Genomic DNA, 23,312 nt, shown 5'->3' on the forward strand with positions numbered 1-23,312 from the left:
GCCCAACAATGCAGCCCAACAGTGGAGCTACATCAGCATACATCAATGAAGGAGAAAAATTACCTGTTTGTAAAATGTTATAACAAAATATAAAAAATATATCATTTTTTTTTTTAAATCTGTCTTTTACATTTCTTTTTACCAAAAAATAAAAACCGCAGAGGTGATCAAATACCACCAAAAGAAAGCTCTATTTGTGGGGAAAAAAAATATAAAAATCATTTGGGTACAGTGTTGTATGACCGCACAATTGTCATTCAAAGTGCGACAGCGCTAAAAGCTGAAAATTGGTCTGGGCAGGAGTGGGGTTTAAGTGCCCAGTAAGCAAGTGGTTAAACAAATTAAATAAGCAAACATGTTGCACAGTCACATATGGGATAAGATGCCTTCTCAATGTAAGCAACAAAAGTCCACCAAAATGAAAATATAAAATAAATATAATGAAGTGAAATGTCCAGAAAGCCGACAAAAGTCCTTAGGTGAAGAAAAGAAGTGTCCTTCAAATTTTCAACAGTTGCAAATCACCACACATATAAAGTTCTTTAGCGAACCTCAAACCCGGTCTTTTGTGTGTAGATGTTGAAGAATGGTAGCATATCCAAGTGGCTGAGATACAGAAGCTCCTGTCTGGCTCCTTGGCAGCTCTCTCCTCCAGTCCTTGCCCTGTTATGTGTGGCAGAGCTGAAGCACATTGTCCCCCTGTCATTGTCAGCACACTTCCAGGCTGCCATCAGCAAGCATCACATGTTCCTATTTACACACAAGACCGGGTTTGAAATTCACTGAAGAACTTTATGTGTGGTGATTTGCATCATTGGCATCCATTACACAGGCTAAACAGCAAAGGCGGCTTATTATGTAAAGCGAGGGGTGATTACTCACTGATGCGGATATATTTGCCCTGTCTATCCTTTGGGGAGAACTGGGTGTTGCACCTGTTGAAAATTTGATGGCCATTTCTTTTTTTTCACCTTCAAGGCCTTTTCCCGGGCTTTCTGGACATTTCACTTTATTACATTTATTATATTTATTTTTGGTGGATTTTTTTGCCTACTTTGAGAAGGCATCTTATCACATATATGATAGCGCAACTCGTTTGCTAATTTACTTTAACAATTTGGATTATTTTTTTTTACTTCTTACCTTGATGTCCACAGCATAAGGCTGGACATTCAGACCGATTTTCTCCAAAAACGCACACAGGAACTTCAGTGCTTCTTCCCGACAATCTCTAAACTGAAACCAAAATACATAAAAGATTGAAAACTATGGCACACAAGCAAACTATGTTTCAGGAAAAAAAAAAAAAAAAAAAACATTATACAGGTGTATCTCATAAAATTAGTATAGCATCACAAAGTTCATTTATTTTAGCAATTCAATAAGTTTAACTCATTTTATATAGAGGTGTTACACACAGAGTGATATATTTCAAGCATTTCTCTCTTTTAATTTAGATTTTGGACTTGATAAAACACAGTGGACCAACACCAGCAGATGACATGGCTCCCCAAATCATCACAGACTGAAAAAAGTTGCATTTCATTTGGAAATCAAGGTCCCAGAGTCTGAAAAGAAGAGTGGAGAGGCACAGAATCAAAGTTGCATGAGGTCCAGTGTGACGTTTTCACAGTCAGTGACGATTTGGGGAGTCGTGTCATCTGCTGGTGTTGGTCCACTGTGTTTTATCCAAAGTCAGCACAGCCCTCTGCCAGGAAATTCTAGAGAACTTCATGCTTTCCTTTGCTGACCAGCTTTATTGAAATGCCAATTAAATTTTTCAGCACAACTTGGTACTTTTGTCAGTGTGGGCGGGTACCAATACCTGGTTTAATGATCATGGTATCACTGTGCTTGATTGGTCAGCAAACTCACATGGCCTAAATCCTATAGAGAATCTGTGGGGTATTGTCAACAGGCAGATGAGAGACACCATACCCAACAATGCAGATGAGCTGAAAGCCACTATCAAAGCAACCTGGGCTTCCATAACAACTCAGCAGTGGCACAGGCTGATCACCTCCATGCCACGCCGCATTGAAGCAGGAATTCATGCAAAAAGGAGCCCCGACCAAGTATTGAGTGCATACTATACTGTACATGGACATACTTTTCAGTAAGCCAATATTTCTAAATTAAAATTTAGAAATATTGGCTTACTGAAAAGTATGTCCATGTACAGTATAGTATGCACTCACAAAATTGTATTGGTCTTATGTAATATTCAAATTTTCTGAGATAATGAACATCAGACAGGGACAGGAAAGATTACCCCGCGTACCAGCTTCGGCTGAAGCTGGAGAGAAAAAATCTGTTTGGTGGGAAAGAGAAACTCTATCTTGTACCCTGAGGAAACTACTTTGCAAACCGGAGATCTGCAAAGTCCACCGGGTCGCGAGATGGGTGGGGGCAAACCTTCAAGCGGACGTAGATTTGTTCGCAAACTTGCGAAACCAGGGACGCTTCTGTCCCTCAGCAGGCGCTTTATTGGCCTGGGATCGTTTACTGGCCGCGCTGGGCCTACAGCGTGGCTCCTTACCCTTTTTGGATTGTGGGAGCAGTGTACTTTTACCCCCTGTGGCATATTTAATAATGTCATCCAGGGATGCTCCAAAAAGTCTGTCGCCCTTAAAGGGCAAATCCATCAGGGCCTTCTTGGAAGATTGGTCCGCAGACCAACACTTTAGCCAGAGCAGACGGCGTAACACCACAGCATAGCTTGAGGCTCTGGCCATCAGAGGAATAGTGTCCAGACAAATTTTAGGCCATGTACCAACTGTTCGGCTAGCGCTACCTCGTCAAGGGAGCCCGACGTGGCTTTAACCCATTGTGCAGCATCTTTGCCCAATCAGTGAGTGTCTGAGACACCAGGGCCCCAACTATCGTTGGGCGCACAGCCAAGCCCACCACCGTGTATAGGTTGCAGGAGACCGCCTCATCCTTCTTGTCCGCAGGGTCCTTGAAAGCAGAAGCCCCTTCCACTGGAATTGTGGTTACCTGGTTTAGTCTGGACATAGGAGGGTCCACTATCAGAGGAGAGTTCCATTTTTTCAGGAAACTATCCTCAGGAGGGTAACGCACCGCCATTTTTAGGGACAGAAAAAAAAAAAACTTCTGTGGTTTGTCCCATTCCTTGTATAAAATTTTGCCTAGATAAGGCACACAAGGAAACACCTTAGCAGTCCGGGTTGGCTTACAGAACCCAAAAGGGATCGAAGCCTAAGTTGCTTCCGCAGACTCTTCTATTTTTTATTATCTCGAGTATCTTGCACTGTGGTGATAAGATCACCGACCAGAGCCTTTTCACGTGCTGACCCGGATCCAGGTGCTGACTACTAGTCCCTGGTCAACCCCCTCCTAGAGGAAATCTAGGACCATCAGGATCGTTTGTAGAGAACCTTCTCTAGATTGAGCACAGTGGATCCCTCGTGTTTTGTTGGGAATTTTTTGCCTTTATCTGTAGAACGGGACAGGACCTGCTCTAGACATGACCCAAAAAAAAGCAAGCCCTCGAAGGGTATACCACAGAGACGTGACTTAGAAGTAACGTCTCCGTCCCAGGTTTTTACCCAAAGGGCTCTTCTAGCGGAGTTTAGCGAAGTGCTTCCGACTTGGCAGTAGTTCTAACCATTTCCACCGCGGCGTCAGCTAGATAGGCTACCGCCTTACCAATAACTTCCAGAGATTCTAATACTGGTTTAGACTTGCTCTAGTGTGGCACATGGTCCAACAACCTGCTGACCCATGCGTCCACATTTCTGGCGACACAAGCGGAGGCCAAGGCTGGCCCCATGGCTGCAGCGTTGGCGTCCCAGGCTCTGCGTAGTAAAGTTTCGGACTTTTTGACCATCTGATCCCGGATGCTTCCGGAATCTTCAAAGGACGAATCCGAACGTTTGGACCTTTCCACTCTCTTAAAATTATATCTTTAAGAGACTGGTGTACTGGAAACGACTTGACCTGAGGCTTGCCGAGTCCCCTGTACACTATCTTGTGCTGAGACCTGAGTGGCCGGCATCTGAATGTCCTCTGACGCATAGATTGCCTTAAGGAGACCCTCCACGTCTTCAGCTAAGAGGAGATGTCCCCCCGGCCTAGCTTCAAACTGGCTATCCTGGTTTGAACCCTCTCCTTCCTCTCGCGAGCTCTGGTCTGAGGATTCTGCCTCTTCCTCATCAGAATAGCAGGGGGGCGGTCCCTGGGATCCCCCAGTAACACTTGCTGGGGTACCTTCTTGAGAGGGGGAGCTCTCCCTGCCTGACAGGGCTTCCTCCCACTTCTCAACTGCAGCCCTGAAGGATTGAAGGGTCGCAAGCATCTCAGACTGCAATGCCCGGCACTCCTTCATAGCCTGCGCTGTCTCTTTACTTACTTACCTATAAATGCATTTAAAGCAAATGGGTTTAGCATGGTCTTGCGGGAGTTTCTCATTGCAAATCGAACAGCGCTTAGGACTGGTTAGTGGCTTTGGACCTAGACCTACTGGCTGTCCCCTGGGCAGGGCCTTCAGTGTCTGTAAAAGAAAAAACAAAGAACCCTGCATAAGCCACTTTACCCATAGGGTATCTTGTAGGGGAGAGGGAAATAGGTCACCCTAAATCGACCACCCCACCCCAGCCAGATACCTCACCCCCTGTGGTGACCTGATGCTGAGGTATCGGTCCGTCGTCCTTCTCCATCCTGTTTAGGCAGTCCCACCCGACCAGGTAGGATCGCTTAGGGTAGGCTTGAGGCAACAACTGGACCGCGGACCCTCGCTCTGTTACCGCTTCTGTTTTGAATATTCGCGCCGGTCGCCGCCATTTTGCCATAGCCCGGCGCGCCGGAAATGACCTCATTAAGGCACACCGACAGCATCCGGACATGCGCACTAGCTGCCCAAACGCCACGGACCAGCAAGGCGGCGAAAAGCAGGAGATCCCTCAGCTCCGCCGGCCATCCTGACCCGGATAGCACAGCCTGTTTGAGCCTGTTTTGAGCCTGTTTGAGCCTGCCAGCCAAACACTGCCAGTAAGAGGGACTCCTTTCCCTTCAGCAGAGGGATACGCTAGTGGCACCTCACTACCATCCACCGTCAGGTATGAGCAGGGACGGCCTTAGATGTTCAGGCGCCCTGTGCGAGCTAATCCTGTGGCGCCCCCCCCCCCCATCTTCACCCCCTCGTTACCTAAACATACACAAAGGACAAAAATATTTGTAACAAATAATTTGTTTTAATAAACAGACAATTTAAGTGCATGTGCAAACACCTTACCCTTTCACACTGAGGCACTGCAAAAACGCCCTAAAACGTTAGGGTCTTAGCGGTGCTTTACAAACACATTGGGATTGCAAATGAGGCTTCACTCAAATAACGCTCGAATAACGCCTCAAGAACGCTCGAATAACGCCTCAAGAACGCTCGAATAACGCCTCAAGAACGCTCGAAAAAGCCCCAGTGTAAAGGGGGGTAAATGTGAAGCTCAAAATACAACTTTACGTGCTTTTGCCTTTGCAAACTCATCACGTTGTTCATGTCCAATGTCTTCAATACATCACTTTCAATTGATAAGATTGATAGAGATTAGTCTGTCATCAGTCATTGATGATCTCAGATAAGTTTTAATGAGTTTTAACTTGGAAAAGCTGCGTTCTCCTGATGCCACAGAAACCGGAATTGCTAATAGAATCCAAAATGCTATCCACATGTTTGGAAATGTGTCAGTCAGGCCATTTCTCACTATGAAATTGAGTGTATGGCGAGGTGCTGTGACATCTTGAGGTAGTAGACTTTGAATATGCCAAAGCTCTTCTGAAAGATCTAGACCATTAATGTCCGATTGGCTGCTCTTCTCTGATGCCTTCTGTAACTGCAGGCAACAGTCCCTTAAGTTTTCTCTTGCTGGAAGTTGTCTCATGTTGTATAGAAATCTCCATACTTTGTTGTGTCGTTCCATCTGAGTAAAACGCTCCTCCAAAGATTTAGTAGCAGTATCAACCAAAACATAAAAAAAAAAAAATCAATCTTAAATTTTTCCGTGGGATCTGTTAAAGGTTCATCTTGGCTTTCATATTCAAACAAGGCTTTTTTTCTGCGAATACGAGAAGGCTTTTCAAAAACAGGCTCAACATTCACTTTTTCTGCTAGTTCCTTTGCAATTTAAAAGGACCTTTCAAATCCAGACTCTCTGAAATGTATTAAAAAATTGTGACATTTCTGGATTGGGTTTGAGACTAAAATTATATCAGCAGCCTCATTCTGCATAGCTTTGCTCACAATATTAACTTGGTACAATATCTCATACCAAAAACACAATGACATAATTAATTTGAACTCCACAATCTGCTGAGCTAGTGTGTTAGCCTCATGACAAATGTTCGGTTCAGTGTGTGTTTCCTCAGACAAACCAATCAATGCTTCTTGTATTTCGCCTAGATTATGTCTTAGTGGTTTAAGACAATTTATACGGCATTCCCACCGTGTGGTGCACAAAGGTTTTAAAGTGAGGCCTGAAACATGGTCAGACAAAATTTTCCATCTCTTTACTGATCCTGAGAATAGAACATAAAGGCGCTGAATGATACCAAATAGTTGCATTGATTCCTTGCATGAGCGTACTGCATCTCCAATTACAAGATTAAGACAATGACAGCCACATGGTACAAATACTGCGCTTGGGTTTATGTTTAGAATTTTGGATTGAACTCCGTTGTTTTTTCCTGCCATATTGGCTCCATTGTCATAACCTTGTCCACGACAATTATCAATATCCAAATTTTTTCCTGAAATAAATCCAAGGAGGAAATCGAGGAAGTCGATCTGAAGATCCTCTGAAGGCCAGATTACGCTCTCCATCAGAGATCTCCAGTGTTGCCTTTCACGGCTCATGAGATCAATCGCTTGTTTTGATTTCAGTCTCAGTTGTGTTTCATGCCACATCTGCTGGGCTGTAAAATGACCACTGGAGGTTTCATGCGATTTCAACATACTTGACATATGTGCCCAGTTATCCGATCTTCCAAGGGCAAGCAATGTTTTAGGATTCTTATTGAATAATTTACAAGAGAAACAGAATAGTTTGTTGTAGGGGTGCAACGGATCGTCACCGATCCGTGATCCGAACGGGTCACCCCGTTCGGATCGGCACACCCCGCGATCCGCGGAGCGCTCTGGAGCCTAGGAAAGTCCCCGCCTTCGGCCTAGCTCCGGAGTGGCGGCCATCTTGCTCCACCCAGTCTGCTTGCCAGAGCCCAGCGTGACACGCCTCCCCGCCTCGGCGTGTCACGCTGTGCACTGGGCTCTGACAAGCAGACTTGGAGAGGGAATGTCAGTGAAGCACTGGTGGGAGGGGAGGGGAGGGGGGAGAGCACAGTAGCAATTAACAGAGGTGGATTAAAGAGGAAGCAAGTGAGGCTGTTTGGACAGGACTTGCTGTAAAAACATCAAGATTGTACGTTTAACAAGATTATTTACTACTGCATGTTATTTTCCCCCAGTTCTGACAATGACTATAATATGTGTTATATATATATATATATATATATACACACACACACTTTTTTTTTTTTTTTGCTGATCCGAAAATGATCCGATCCGTGACTGCTGATCCGAGGATCGATCCGATCCGTGAGTTTTTTGATCCGTTGCACCCCTAGTTTGTTGGCAGATGAGGAGTATACCAACCATCGTCGTTTTTGCTCTTCACCACTGTCTAATTTCCTTTTGTAGAATGCTGAAGAAAAATGCCTATTATAGGCATCTTTTTTTAAATTAACATCTTGCACCTGTACAGGACCAACCTCTAAAATGCTATCAATATTCTTAGAAATCAATTTTGGCCACAAAGCAGGATCTGTGAAGCTTGATTTTTCACATGTGCTTATTGTTTCATCAGAAGACACTTGGCCAGAAGGTGTATTAGCATCCTCTTCTTCCAAAGATGTCCTTGATGTTGAAGGCTCACTGAGCTGAAGATGTACATCACTTTGGCTACTGCAGCTTTCCCGATCTTTTCTTTTTTCAGTGATTTCATCAAAAACCACAGGGCTAGAAGATGTATTAGCATCCTCATCTTCCAAAGATGTTTTTGATGGTGAAGGCTCACTGAGCTGAACATGCACATAATCATCACTTTGGCCACTGCAGCTTTCTTCACCTTTTTCTTGAGTGGTTTGTAAACAACTAGCTGCTGGTGTTCCAAAATATTTTTTTATTGCTCCAGCACTCTTCTGGTCCTCCAAATCCATAAGGGCCCTCCGTTTTCTATTCTGAGCACCTGACAATTTTTTAGGACCCATAATGCTGCAACACAATAAAAAATACATATGCATCTAAAAGATAGGCCATTTAAGTATGGATACAAACAAATTATCTGTTTCAGAAAGTGAAAAAAAAGGATTTTTGTACTCACCGTAAAATCAATTTCTCTGAGTTCATAGACGGACACAGCCTTCATTGACCTTAGGGTTATGCTTCTTCCTACCAGGAGATTTAGGCGGAATTCTACAGCACTTAAGGTGTTAAAAACTTTCCTTCATGCCGCTCCTCCCAGGGGGCGTGGCTCCCCCAGGCATAACCCACACCCTGCTCCAGCAGCTTCAGTTCGTAACAAGCAGTACAAACCAAGGAGGGGTGGGTGCTGTGTCCGTCTATGAACTCAGAGAAATGGATTTTACGGCGAGTACAAAAATCCTTTTTTCTCTTTCGTTCATAGACGGACACAGCCTTCATTGACCTTAGGGACGTCCCCAAGCAGTGTCAAAAAAACGAGGGGTGGGAAAAAACCACACAGCAAACAACAGGTTACACCCCAAACAAAACCAGAGTTACTCAACGGAGGAACTCCAACCTTAAACCGCCGTCTGTAACACCCTGTGGCCAAAGGAGGCATCAGAAGATGCACTCACATCCACCTTATAAAACTTTGAAAAAGTGTGGACCGACGACCAGGTCGCAGCCTTACACACCTGTAACACAGAGGCTTGGTGTCGGAAAGCCCAGGAGGCTCCGATCGCCCTGGTCGAATGCGCCGTGACCCGAAAGGGAGGCGCCCGCCCCTTCAGGGCGTAGGCCTGAAGCACAACCTGTCGGATCCACCTGGAAATGGTGGCCGACGAGACTGCCAGGCCCTTACTGGGACCGGACACAGACACGAACAGCGAGTCCGACTTCCGGAACGGAGCTGTCGCCGACAAGTAAACTCGAAGGGCCCGAACCACATCCAGAGAATGTAAAATGGCTTCCTTCGGGTTCTTCGGCTGAGGACATAATGATGGAACAACAATGTCCTCGTTAATGTGAAAGGCCGAAACGACCTTCGGAAGAAAAGAAGGTCGCGGGCGCAGCACCGCCTTATCCTGATGGATGACCAAGTAGGGGGCCTTGCAAGACAGGGCCGCCAGTTCAGACACTCGTCTGATAGAGGTAATAGCTACCAGAAAAACCACCTTCTGCGACAAAGTCAGCAAAGGGATCTCCCGAATGTCCTCAAAGGGGGCACGCTGAAGCGCCGAGAGGACCAAATTCAAGTCCCAAGAAGGCAGCGGAGGGCGCACCGGGGGGGCCACATGCCGGACCCCCTGCACAAACGTGCGAACCAAAGAGTGCGCTGCCAGGGGACGCTGAAAATAAACAGCCAGAGCAGAAATCTGACTCTTGATCGTGCTCAAGGCAAGAGCCTGGTCCACTCTCCGCTGTAGGAACAGCAGGATCCGGGACACCACGTAAGTACGGGGGTGCCACTTCATCTCCTCACACATAGAGATGTATGCTTTCCATGTACGATGGTAAATTTTTCGAGAAGTGGACTTCTGTGCACGCAGCATGGTAGAGATTACCGGGCCCGACAGGCCCCGGTCCTTCAGTACCTGGTTCTCAACAGCCACGCCGTTAAAGCCAGTGACCGTAAAGCAGGATGGAAGATCGGGCCCTGAGACAGGAGATCTTCCCTCAGAGGCAGACGCCAGGGGGCGTCTGCCACCAGACGTACCAGGTCCGCGTACCAAGAGCGACGCGGCCAATCTGGGGCGATCAGGATCGTTGGAATCCCTTCGGCTTCCACCCTGCGCAGCAGGCGGGGTAGGAGCCTTAGCGGAGGGAAGGCGTAAATCAGGTGATATTGACCCCAGGGAGCCACCAACGCGTCTGCCCACGGGTCCCTTGACCTGGCCACAAACCGTGGTACCTTCCGATTGAGACGGGACGCCAGAAGGTCCACGTCTGGAGTGCCCCATTTTTGGCACAGGATCTGAAACACCTCCGGGTGGAGAGACCACTCCCCTTGATCCAGAGTCGTGCGACTTAGGAAGTCGGCTTGCCAATTCAGAACTCCCGGAATGTATACAGCCGACAGGGCCGTTCCGGACCTTTTGGCCCACCGAAGTATGTGAGCGACCTCCGTCGCCGCGGCCGAGCTCCTTGTGCCGCCCTGATGATTGACGTACGCCACGGCCGTGGCGTTGTCGGACTGGATCCTGACAGGACGGCCCTGCAGCTCCAGGGACCACCCTGACAAGGCACAGCTCGATTGCTCGGAGCTCCAGGATATTGATCGGCAGGCGGGACTCCTCCCGAGTCCAGCGCCCCTGGGCTGACTGGGTGCCCCAGATGCCCCCCCAGCCGAAGAGGCTGGCGTCCGTCGTGACCACTGTCCAGCGGCACGGAAGAAAAGACTTCCCGGACCGAAGCACCGGAGACGTCAGCCACCATGCCAGGGAAGACTTGGCCAGATGGCTCAACCGAATCTGGCGATCCAGAGAAGATGGGACCCTGTCCCATCGAGACAGAATCTCCTTCTGTAGTACCCTGGTGTGGAATTGGGCATACGGAACCGCCTCGAAGGAGGCCACCATCAGACCCAGAACCCGCATGCAGAAGCGAAGAGATGACCACTTCTGGGTCGACAACTGTCTCACTGCAGATTGCAGGGTCCGCAGTTTTTCCGATGGGAGGAACACTTTTGCCTCCCCCGAATCCAAAACCAGCCCCAGGTGTTCCAGCCTCTGGGACGGAACCAACACTGATTTTTTGAGATTCAGAAGCCAGCCGAACTCCTGTAGAGTCCGACACGTGATGGACACGTCCTCTAACTCTGAGCCTGAAGAAGCTCTCAGGAGAAGGTCGTCCAGGTATCCCACGATAGCGATCCCTCGCTACCTTAGCAAGGCCAGGATCGGGGCGAGCACCTTGGTGAACACCCGTGGTGCCGACGCCAGCCCGAACGGGAGGGCCACGAATTGATAGTGGTCCTCCCCGATCGCAAAGCGCAGATACCTTTGGTGGCTTGTGCAAACGGGAACATGCAGGTATGCGTCCATGATGTCCAAGGACGCCATGAAGTCCCCCTGGTGGAGGGCCGCTATGATAGAACGGACCGACTCCATCCTGAATCGCTGCACCTTGACAAAGGAGTTAAGGGCCTTTAGGTCCAGGACAGGGCGAACCCCTCCCTTCTTGGGGACCACGAACAGATTGGAGTAGAACCCCCGAAACCGTTCCAGCGAGGGGACCGGCACAACCACCCCCCTGTCCAGAAGATCCTGGACAGCCCCGGACAGGGCTAGCCGACGATCCGGAGGAAGCTGGAGGTTGGATGGAAAAAATCTGTTTGGGGACAAGAAAGGAACTCTATCTTGTACCCCGAGGCGACCACCTCGCAAACCCAACGGTCGGACAGAAGAGAATTCCACCGATCCGCGAAGTCGTGAAGCCGTCCCCCCACCCGAGACCCGGGCGGGGGCAGACCTTCATGCGGAAGCAGGCTTGTCCGCAGGCTTGTTTGGTTTGTTGAACCAGGGGCGCTTACGCCCGGCAGCAGGGGCTTTTGCACCTTGCGGACCTTTTCCAGCCGCGCTGGGCGCACGAAAAAACCGCTTAGGGGTAGTAAAAGTAGAACCTTGCTTGCGGCGAGGTTCCTTAGCCTTCCCCGACTGAGGGAGCAAGGTGCTCTTACCTCCAGTGGCATCCTTAATGATGTCATCCAGGGATGCCCCAAAAAGCCGTCCGCCCTTTTTTTTTTTTTTGAAAATTTCTTTTTATTGAAAGTTTTTGTTGACATAACAAAACATACATTTATTGGTACAACACCAAGTAAACCGTTGGTCAACATGACCATGTGTATACAACAGAGCCATCACAGATGGCAAAAACCAATTGAACTCCCTCCCTCCCTCCCCCCTACTACTCAGTTCCCTCCCCCTGCGAAACATCAGCGCAGGGCTCCTCTGCAAGAAAAAAAGATTTACACCTTGCTGAGAGTTCATCACTTTTCATATTCCCGATGCACCGGAAGTCAGTCAATTGCAGGTATAGAAATGTATGCAGAATTCAGACTTTATTTACCTATGCACACTATCCAACCGTCTGATCAGATTCGTACCAGGCCCTCCATACCTTTTCAAATTTACCCACACAGCCCCGAGACAGGTATGTTGCCTTGTAATATGGGAGCATAGCATTCACCAGCCCTTTCCAAAATGCTATCTCTGGTGCCCCCGGACTCTTCCATTTGAGCAAAATAGCTTTTTTCCCATAAAATAGGAGTATGCTAAGTAATGTTCTATGCGCCCTGGATGGGACCACCTCCTCCACTAAGCCCAACAGACAAACACTGATTTCTCTAGGTATGGGTATCCCCAGCACTCCCTCTATGCAGGACGTGACCCCTGTACAGAACTGCTGAATCTGTGGGCAATCCCAAAACACGTGGTGTGCGTCTGCTGGCGAAAAAGTGCACCTCCAACATTCAGGCGGCACCGACGGATAAATCACTGCCAGCCTGGCTGGGGTGTAGTAGCTTCTATGCAGAAATTTAAACTGAATGAGTCTGTCTCGAGCCGCCACCAGATATTTAAACGGACGATCCCACATGTCATCCCACTCCTCCCCTTGTATACCAGGGACCTCAGTCGCCCACCGCTCTCTGCATTTTACCAAGGCCTTGGGACTAATTTTAAACAATTCTTTGTATGTCACTGATAGAGTTTTGGGCAAATCTTCTGTCATTAGGTCTTCTAATCTTGAAGGAAAGGATGCAACCGTCTGTGCTTCAAACTGTGTCTGGAATGCGTGTCTCAGTCTCAAATACCGGAAGAATTGTGTGTTGGGAAGGTCATGTTTGACCTTCAACTGGTCAAACGTTAAAAGTACCCCATCGCGTGTAATGTCTTTAAGTAATTTGATCCCCTTGCCCGCCCAACCTGCAGCATCGTCAAATTTATAGAATTGTTGGAGCTTCGGGTTCATCCACAGGGGAGTCGAAGGGGAGACCCCTGTGTAGCTGGGACAGGCCAATTTTTCCACCTCCACCCATGCCCTGACTGTGGCCTTCATAGAGTCTGTCAGTGGGAGGTCCTTTCCTGTACCTCGATGTATCGCTAACCGAAGGGTCTCGTAAGAGCCTAAATGGGCTGCCTCCAGTATGGTAGCTGAATCTCCCGCATCTGAACTCAACCATCTATGTATAAAAACTAGTTGCCCCGCCAAGTAGTATTTGCGCCAATCAGGCACTGCCAACCCTCCCTGTCCCCATGGTTCCTGTAGAACCTTCAAACCCAGCCTAGGTGATTTTGGTGCCCAGAGAAATGTGGTTGTGATGCTGTCCAACTTCTTGAAGAAGGACTTCGGTATCCATACCGGAGCATTCCTCAGAAAATATAGAATGACTGGGAGAATCTTCATCTTTAGAAGATTAACCCTGCCAATCAGAGATAGAGGGAGTTTCTGCCAAGTCAGTGCTTTCTGCTTAAAGAATGTCAAAAGGGGGAGCAAGTTAAGAGACATGTAATCTAACGCATTCGCTGTTACCTTCACACCCAGGTAAGTTATCTGTGTAACCCACTTTAGTGGTAAGTTGGGATCCGCTTTTTCACTAGCCCCTTATCTAAGGGTAAAATGGACGATTTGCCCCAATTCACTTTCAACCCTGAGTATGTAGTAAAGGTGTTCATGATACCCAGAGCAGTGACCAACGACTCCCCCGGATCTCTGAGAAACAACAGAAGGTCGTCTGCGTACAACGCCAGCCCTTCATTTATACTACCCACCCGAATTGCTTTTACTCCCTCCGACGCCCTCAGCGCCACTGCAAGGGGTTCCATCATAAGGGCAAATAAAAATGGTGACAAGGGGCACCCCTGCCTAGTACCTCTCCCAATCGAAAAATACTCAGAAGTAGTTCCCCCCCATGCGAATGGCCGTCCTAGGCGTACTATACAAAAGTGTAATCCACTGTCTGAAAGATTGAACAAACCCCATGTACTCGAGAACTGTATGCATAAAGTTCCAGTCCACCGAGTCAAAGGCCTTCTCTATATCAATAGAGACTATTACCCTGTCTGCCGAATCTACATTAGGGAGCTGTAAATGTGTAAAAAGTCTTCTCAAGTTAGTATCAGTGGACTTTCCCGGCATAAAACCTGTCTGGTCTACATCCACCAGGGATGAAATGACCAACGCCAGCCTCTTTGCTAAGACTTTCGTCAGAATCTTAAGGTCCATGTTAAGCAGCGCTATGGGCCTATATGATGAGCAGTCTAGGGAATCTTTACCTGGTTTAAGTAAAAGGATAATGTATGCATCAAGCATGGAGGCTGGGAGCACTTTGTCTTTCAAGCAGCATTCAAATAACGTCGATAGCCTAGGGGCCAATTGGTCAACATACGCCTTGTAAAAGTCGGCCGGGAAGCCATCCGGACCCGGCGCTTTATTAGGTGGGAATGCAAATATCGCCGACACTACTTCTTTATTCGTAATTTTAGCATCTAATGCCATACTATCGTCCTCCGACAACTTGGGAAGGGAAAGGCCCCCTAGCAAATTATTCAGAGCCTCTTTGTCATACGGTGGTATCGGGGCATACAGGGTTGAAAAGAATGACTGGAACTCCGCTAAAACTTCCGTCGGGTCCCCGACCAGTTCTCCATCACGCCCCCTCACTACCGATATGTGTTCTATGTGATTTTGCTCCGCCACCAACCTAGCCAAAAGTTTCCCATTCTTGTCCCCCTCAGAAAACAGTGAATTAGCTCTGTGTGTAGCCTCCGTATGTGCAAGATCATTACAGTGCATTGAAAGTCTACGTCTCGCCTCCAACAGGTCAGAGTAAGAGACATCCGTCCGGTCCGCAGCGTGTGCAGACGCGCATTCCCTCTCCCTGTCTTGAAGTTCTTGAATGGTCGCATTTTGATCTACCTTGACCCTCTTGATGGCAGTTATAGATTCCCCCCGTATCACAGCCTTAAACGCATCCCATACTACTAGTGGATTAGCCGAGTCCACGTTCTGCGTCCAGTAGTTGTCAACTGCTTCAAGTAGGTGATTGGAAACCTGCTCTTCTTGTAACCATCCCGGTGACAGTCTCCAACTCCTGCCCCCCCCACCCGCCGGGAAGAGCAACGAGATAGAGAGTGGGTTATGATCTGAGAGCCCCCCTGCCAAGTAGTCCGCTCCCCCTACATAAGGTAACATAGCCTGGTTCGCAAATGCTAGGTCTATTCTAGCCGATGAGCGATGTGTCTGTGAAAGATGGGAATAGCACGTGGTGGTGGGATGCTTAGCTCTCCATATTTCAGATAAACCAGCCATAGAAACCCATGACAACAAGTCTTGCGAACCTCCCCTCCCTGGGTTAGACGAGTCCAGATCGCTAAGTGTAGCATTAAAATCCCCCATCAATAGAAGCGGTAAATGAGCATGCGGGGTCAGTTTCACATATAAATCATATAACATTTGTACATTAAACGGAGGTGGCACATATACATTTACCAATAAGATTTTTCGATTGGCTATATCCATCACTACTGCCGCATATCGCCCCCCCGGATCAGTTATCACCTGGTGGATCTTACAAGGGAGTGCCTTGCTTACAAGTATAGACACGCCCCGTGCAAATGTGGAATAGGTGGCGTGGAAAGCCTTTTGAATCCAGTGCTTTCGTAGGGCCAAAATTCTATTTCCATCCAGGTGAGTCTCCTGCAAGAGGACCACATGCGGGCGAACTACTTTTAAGTATTGGAACATTGAGGCCCTTTTAAATTTGCTATTCAGGCCCCGAACATTCCAAGACACAAACTTAATCGCATTAGCCATATTCCCCAGCACAAAATATCTCCCAGGTGCATCTCATACAGACCCGAAAGTCTAAATCAGGACACAGCAATAATACCTGACATGAAGCCCACGCTAGCCGAGGACCGGGAACTGAGTAGTAGGTATGTACAAAGAAACCCATCCCCCCTCCCTTTCCCCCCAACAACCCACCCCCCCTGCCATTATACCAGAAACAAAAAAATAAAAAAGAGAGAAAAAAAAAAATTAGAACCTTGAAGCAAAAAGGCTTCAAAAACACCCATTGTCTGGTATGCGGCTTCAAAACCCAAAAACCTTTTAACACCCAAAAATTAGATGATACTGGAAGTTGCTCCGAAAGATCTCCTGTCCAACCGTGTACTAAAAGTCTTCCTGAGTTCCAGAGAGCTCCACGTCAACAGGTTTCAACTTGGAGCTATACAGAGATGGCCTGAAGAAAAATATAAGAAGGACAGCCCACCACCGCCATCTAGTGGTTTCATAGCCAGTATGACAAGAATGATATGCAGCTTTGAATAATGTATGAGAGAGCACAGTAATCCTTCTCTCGGCTTAGTAAAACAAAATGGTGAGAAGCCCTAAGCTGGGGCAGTAGATAAAGTACAGCGCAAAATTCAAAATATAAAAGATATGAACATGGGGCCCATATTGTCAGGCAACAGGAAAAAAAAAAAAGGAACAAAAACCTCATGTAAGATGCTTTTAAAGGAAGGCAAAATACACAGATCTATTGCCTTCACCTCATTAGTCAAGGTGCTTCCTAAAAGCGCCGTTGCCTACAACGTCAGTAAATTGAAAATCAAATAAAATGGCAAAAAGCGGAGTTCCACTCAATAATAATAAAACAAAGGAGAAGAAAGAAAAAAAAATACAGGACATCAAAACTCAATACTCAGCTTGCAGTGAAAGCAATTCAGGGGTTCCTATCCAACCAGTCGCAGGCATCTCTTGGGTTGTCAAAATTTTTTACATTGCCTTGATGTTGAACTCGCAGTTTGCTGGGGTAAAGCATGCTGTACTGTACATTCTTCTCACGCAGCCTCCTCTTGACATCATTGAAAGATCTTCTTCTTCTCTGTGTTTCCGCCGAGAAGTCTGGAAAAAGCATTATTTTGGCATTCTCATACTTCAGCTCTTGGGCCCTCCTGGATGCTGACAATATCATGTCCCTGTCCCTGTAGTTCAGGAATTTTACTAGGAAGGGACGAGGATATTCACCTGGAGGCCTCCTGCCCATGGGTACTCTGTGGGCCCGTTCCACCACATATGTCGGGGGTCTCTCCCCCAAAGCAAGCAGCTTAATAAAGAATTCCTCAGCAAAGGTGGTGGCCTGTGGGCCCTCTGCCCCCTCCGGTAGCCCCACCACGCGGACATTATTCCTCCTTTGTCTGTCTTCAGCATCATTAGCACGGTCCTGTAACAGTCTCACCACCTCTTGCAATTCAGACAATTGATTGCCCTGTATATGAGTCTCATCCTCCACACTGGAGATCCTCTCCTCTGCCTCAGTCATCCTCCCCCTAATCTTGTCCAGATCATGCCTTATCAGGGTAATTTCTGTAGTGAGGTGGTCTATGCTTACCATGACCGCGGCCTTGCTGGCAGTTATGGCCTCCAGGATCGGGCGTGTGATTGCCTCTTGGGCTGCATCCTGAGCCGGAGGGACAGGCTGTGTTTCACCTGCACGGATGTCCTGTGCGTTCCCCTCAACGTGTGCCATCTCCTTAGCTAGCCTCCGTGCACTCCTCGAGGAGGGAGGATTAGGTAAGATGGCGGCGGCGTGCAGGCCCGCGTCTGAGCCTCGTGCAGAGCGGGTCTGGCGCTGGCACTTTGGGGTCTGGATTCCGGATTTCGCCGCCCCCCTTCGCATGTCCGGAGGTTCCCCCACCAGTATCCGGGCAGCTGTGCTGAAAAATCGGGCAGCAAAGCTCCAATAAACGGATGGTTAGAGCGGATCACTGTGGAGCTCTCACAGCACACGTCTTCCCTTGCTCACATCCGGACACGCCCCCAAAGCCGTCCGCCCTTAAAAGGGCAAATCTACCAAGCCCTTTTTTGAGGACTGGTCAGCCGACCAGCACTTCAGCCATATAAGGCGGCGCAGAACCACTGCGTAGACAGAAGCCCTGGAAAGCAAAGGAATCGAATCCATAGCCGCCTCGCAGAGAAACTTCTGACCCTGAACCAACTGTTCAGCCAGGTCCCTAGAGGACTCGGAAGCCCCCTGGACCTCCAGCTCCTGCAGCAGGAGCTTCGCCCTTTCAGTCAGCGTCTGAGCTACCAGGGCTCCGGCCAGAGCCGGCCTTACCGCTGAACCCACCACCGAGAACAGGGAGCGGGCCACGGCCTCCACTCTCCTATCAGCGGGGTCCTTGTAAGCAGGAGCCCCCTCCACAGGCAACGTAGTAGCCTTACTCAGTCTGGACACAGGAGGGTCCACCGACGGAGGAGTGACCCACTTTTTTAAAAAGTCCTCCTCCAGGGGGTAACGGGTATCAAAGGGGGAAGGAGGGAGAGGAATAAGGGAGAGAGGAAAGCAGGGAAAAACCCTCAGTCGACCTCCCAAGGGAAAACATTCCAGCCAGACCACTTACCTGAGTAAGGGGCCACTACTTACCTGTCCTGCGACTACCCGGCTGGAGGTATCCCAGACAGAACCAACGTCCGCGAACGGCATGGTTGTCAGCCAGACACACTGTGACAAGGCCATAGAGACCGGTCATATGTGTGCCCTAGAACCGAAGTTCCCTGGCCGCCCCTGGAGCAACGGGGCCTGTCGTGGACGTCCCAAAGCGGAGCTGAGGGCCGGCACAGGCTCGAAGGCCGAACCTGGGGGGACTACAAGGGTCGAGGACCCAGCCTGTCACCCAGTTGGCTGTTGATAGAAGAATCGCAGGATTCAAAAAAATAAAGAAATAAAAAAGCGAGGAAAAAACTCGCAAGATGCAAGAAAAAAAAATTTGCAAGAAAAAAACTCCAGAGTCCAGGACTCCAGAGAGAGCCTGACTCTCCTGACGGTTAGGCAGAAACAAACTGAAGCTGCTGGAGCAGGGTGTGGGTTATGCCTGGGGGAGCCACGCCCCCTGGGAGGAGCGGCATGAAGGAAAGTTTTTAACACCTTAAGTGCTGTAGAATTCTGCCTAAATCTCCTGGTAGGAAGAAGCATAACCCTAAGGTCAATGAAGGCTGTGTCCGTCTATGAACGAAAGAGAAATATTGTTTGTTTTTTTTTCAAAATTGTCGCTCTATTTTTGTTGATAGCACAACAAATAAAAATCGCAGAGGTGATGAAATACCACCAAAAGAAAGCTCTATTTGTGGGAAAAAAGGACGTCAATTTCGTTTGGGTACAGCGTCGCACGACCGCGCAATTGTCCATTAAATTAACGCAGTGCCGAATCGCAAAATAGGGCCTGTCATTAAGTAGCAAAATCTTCTGGTCCAAAAGTGGTTAAAGGAGTTCTCCAAGCTAAAACTTTTAACCCCCGCTGTGCCCGGGCTGTAAAACTATACAAAATAAACTTTCACTTACCTGCCTACGATCCCCCGTTGTTCCGATATCGCCGTCCCGTTCTCCGGTCCCGGTCTCTTCCACTTCCTGCGGGTCGGTGACTCACAGTGCGCTCAGCCTATCAGCGGCCGCAGCAATGTCCCGCCGCGGCCGCTGATAGGCTGAGCGCACTGTGAGTCACCGACCCGCAGGAAGTGGAAGAGACCGGGACCGGAGAACAGGACGGCGATATCGGAACAACGGGGGATCGTAGGCAGGTAAGTGAAAGTTTATTTTGTATAGTTTTACAGCCCGGGCACAGCGGGGGTTAAAAGTTTTAGCTTGGAGAACTCCTTTAACATAAGACAAATAAAGGAGCAAAATGCAATAAAATAATAAATAAAAATAATATGCTTATTACATAATTGCATTGGTAATGGTAATTATCAGTGCCCATAGAATGCAGCCTACTAGTGCCCACCAATTGCAGCCTTATCAGTGCCCACCAATTGCAGCCTTATCAGTGTACTTATGGATCACACAGAGCAGCGATCTCCTGCTGTCACGGAGCTTGGATTCAAAATTGCAGGCTCCTATGATACATGTCACACTGATTCAAATTTACGGGCATTGGATCAGTGTGCCGTATATTACAGGAGCCCGGTCTAGGAGGCGGGACTTTGTTACAGCGCCGGCGGGCATTTCGGAAAGCTCAGTGCGGTATGTGTGACCAGGGCTGGTGCAAGAATTTTTGTCTGCACAGGCAAAGGTGTATTTTGGCGCTCCCCACTGTACTCCCCTTGCCCCCCCCCCCCCCCTATAGTAAGAGATGCTGCAACTTGCCAGCCGGCCCAGGAGGTACAACGGAGAGATACAGGCTCTTGAAAAATACACAGTCGCACTACAAAAAACGCACTACTAAACACATCATGTTGCGGCAGCACTACCGTGAACCAAGGTTTAAAGCAGGCTGCTATTAAACCACTCGCTGAACGCTCTACAGCTGTTTTACTGCCATATTTATACACGTGATCTGCACTTCTGGCCTGCAGGGGGCGCGTTCCACTTCTGCTGAGATTCTTCACAGCAGAAACCAATCTGTGGGTGGTGGGCATTTGATGTCCACTGGCACCCTCTGATCATCGGGCAGAGACTCAGAATGGAGCTCTGTCTATGTAAATGAGGTAGATCTCTCTTTCGCCGAGGGGGGGGGGGGGGGGGGGGTAGTAATGGATTCTGTGTTCCATCTCTTCCCCTAATAAAAGCAGCACATACAGTACACATAAAGCACTTGTTAGGCAACACAGTTAAGCCTTTAATTGCCCTAGATCAGGGGTCTCCAAACTGTGGCCCGGGGGTCAGATGTGGCCCTTTACTTGCTTTTATCTGGCCCTTGGGGCAATATTTCATCTTCTGACATAAAAAATGGGGCACAATTCCTCCTAATGACACCAACAATGGGGCACAATTCCTCCTAATGACACCAACAAAGAGGCACAATTCCTCCTAATGACACCAACAATGAGGAACAATTTCCTTCTAATAACACCAACAAAGGGGCACAGTTCCTCCCAATTACACCAATGATGGGTTATTACTCCTCTCACTGACACCAAAAAATGTGGCATTGTTTAATGCGTCACTGGTTCCCACAAAGTGTCAGATTGTCAGTCGCAATATGTCACTGATCTCCTCCATTGCTTCTTTCGGCAACTCGTGACGCGTAGTATGCGACGGTCGGAAGCCTGTCATTCAGATAGGAACGCCCAGTCCCGCAGAAGACATACCCGGAAGCGGCGGTGAAAATACGGTATGTACGGGAAATTTTTTTAAAAAACAGTCGATTGTCATTAGGACAACTCGGCTGAATGTAATGTTAAAAATTAATTTTTTGGGTGAACCTCCACTTTAAGCTGACAACTGCGGGTTGGTTTTTGATCACCTCTGTGTTTTATTTTTTTCCTTTTTTTTTTCAAACAAAAGACCAATTTTGACAAAAAAATTATAATTTTATGTTTTGCTATATAACATCCGTTTTTTTTTTTTTTTAAGTTTTTTTTATAAACTGGCTCACATCTGGTGCCCGCCCTCCTCATTGGAGTACAGGTGAGGTGGGAGGAGGGATGACACCTGCCAGCCTACTATTTAAGGTGGAGGGGACGGGCGGCCTTACCGTTACTTTTCTTCAGCGCACTGTGTACGGCGGCATTCTGTCAGTCCCGTCCTGTTCTGGTCCCGCCGTTAGAATTTGAACTGCATGCACGAAACGGCGCCACGCTACCCAGGACAGTACCACCTGACCTGAGACAAGACGCAGAGGAGAGGAGGAGGAAGGGAGGGCGTGCCAGCCAAGGGGACCAGTGTGTGTGTCTTGTCAGACACTTCAGGCGCGTCGGAGCCTCCCCCCCCCTCTGCAGAGCCGGGGTGCCGTGCTGGCTGCCTGCTGAGCAGTGACCCAGACGGCGGCCTCCCCGCACACATTATTTACGGTAACCTAACTGCGAATTGTGACGGCCGCACGGCGCCCCTGTTGTCATAGCGCTCTGTGCCGTCGCACAACCCGCACACCGCAAAGGCCGGCCATGGGTATGAGGAGAGAGTGGGATGTAGGCTCCCTGGGGTTTGTCGACGTCTTGTATCCCCCTGAGAGGGTAAAGAGAAAAGAGCCAGGCTCTGACAGACCTCGCAGCCTCCACTGGCTGCCCTAGGTATGTCATTCCAGAAGGGAGTCCTTAGTCCCAGATAGGGTTGCCACCTCATCCCTTTAAAACAGAACACATATGAATTACACAGGTTCTGTGGCTGATTTAATGCAGGTAAGGCACCAAATGAGTCTAATTACCACCTTAATTAGCCACAGAACCTGTGTAATTCATATGTGTTCTGTTTTAAAGGGATGAGGTGGCAACCCTAGTCCCAGACCTTGATATAAGATTTAGAAAAAAAGAAACATTTTTTCTGCCATCCTGTGGGAAACACAATCAATAACTGAGGGACAGAGGGAAGGGTGGGGCCTTTATCTGTAAAACGGGATAGGACCTGCTCAAGAACCGACCCTTAGAGAAGCAAGCCCTCGAAGGGTATACCACAGAGACGTGACTTAAAAGTAACGTCTCCGTCCCAGGGAAACGCAAATAATAACTGAGGGACAGAGGGAAGGGTGGGGCCTTTTAAACTCTGTTGTTGATTGTGTTTCCTGTCAGGTGGGACCCGTCATCTCAGGTGTGCCGTCCTGGAAGATAACTGGAGAAAAATACTTGAAATATATCACTCTGTGTATAACACATCTATATAAAATATATGAGTTTCACTTTTTGAATTGAATTACCAAAATAAATTTACTTTTTGATGATATTCTAATTTTATAATATGCACTTGTATGTGTGTAACTAACTTACCTCTTCAACATTGAGGGATTTGCGTACAAACAAAATCAAGCCAAACTCTTTAGAGAAGATCAATGAAGTATTGAGATCTAGAGAGAAAAAAAAAGGATATATGCCAAAATGTAATTATTGTATAAAAAAGTCTAAATCGTTCTAAAGACTTCTTAAAGGGGTTGTAAAGGTAATTTTCTTTTTACTAAATAGCTTCCTTTACCTTAGTGCAGTACTCCTTCACTTACCTCATCCTTCGATTTTGCTTTTAAATGTCCTTATTTCTTCTGAGAAATCCTCACTTCCTGCTCTTCTGTCTGTAACTCCACACCGTAATGCAAGGCTTTCTCCCTGCTGTGGAGAAATCCTCTTGAGGGGA

At 48.0% G+C, this 23,312-nt stretch overlaps 1 protein-coding gene across 1 annotated transcript in view; it reads right to left on the bottom strand.

Annotated features, from left to right (window-relative positions):
* PRKDC (protein kinase, DNA-activated, catalytic subunit) overlaps positions 1–23,312 on the bottom strand; it is a 677,570-nt gene that overhangs the window by 648,097 nt on the left and 6,161 nt on the right. The window contains exons 2-3 of the mRNA XM_040354170.1: positions 22,955–23,031; positions 1,144–1,236 (exon numbers count right to left, since the gene is read on the bottom strand). Coding sequence (XP_040210104.1) covers positions 1,144–1,236; positions 22,955–23,031 — 170 coding nt within the window. The remainder of the gene's footprint in view (positions 1–1,143; positions 1,237–22,954; positions 23,032–23,312) is intronic.

Source organism: Rana temporaria, chromosome 5, assembly GCF_905171775.1.
Source record: "Rana temporaria chromosome 5, aRanTem1.1, whole genome shotgun sequence".
NCBI classification, from domain to species: Eukaryota; Metazoa; Chordata; class Amphibia; order Anura; family Ranidae; genus Rana; species Rana temporaria.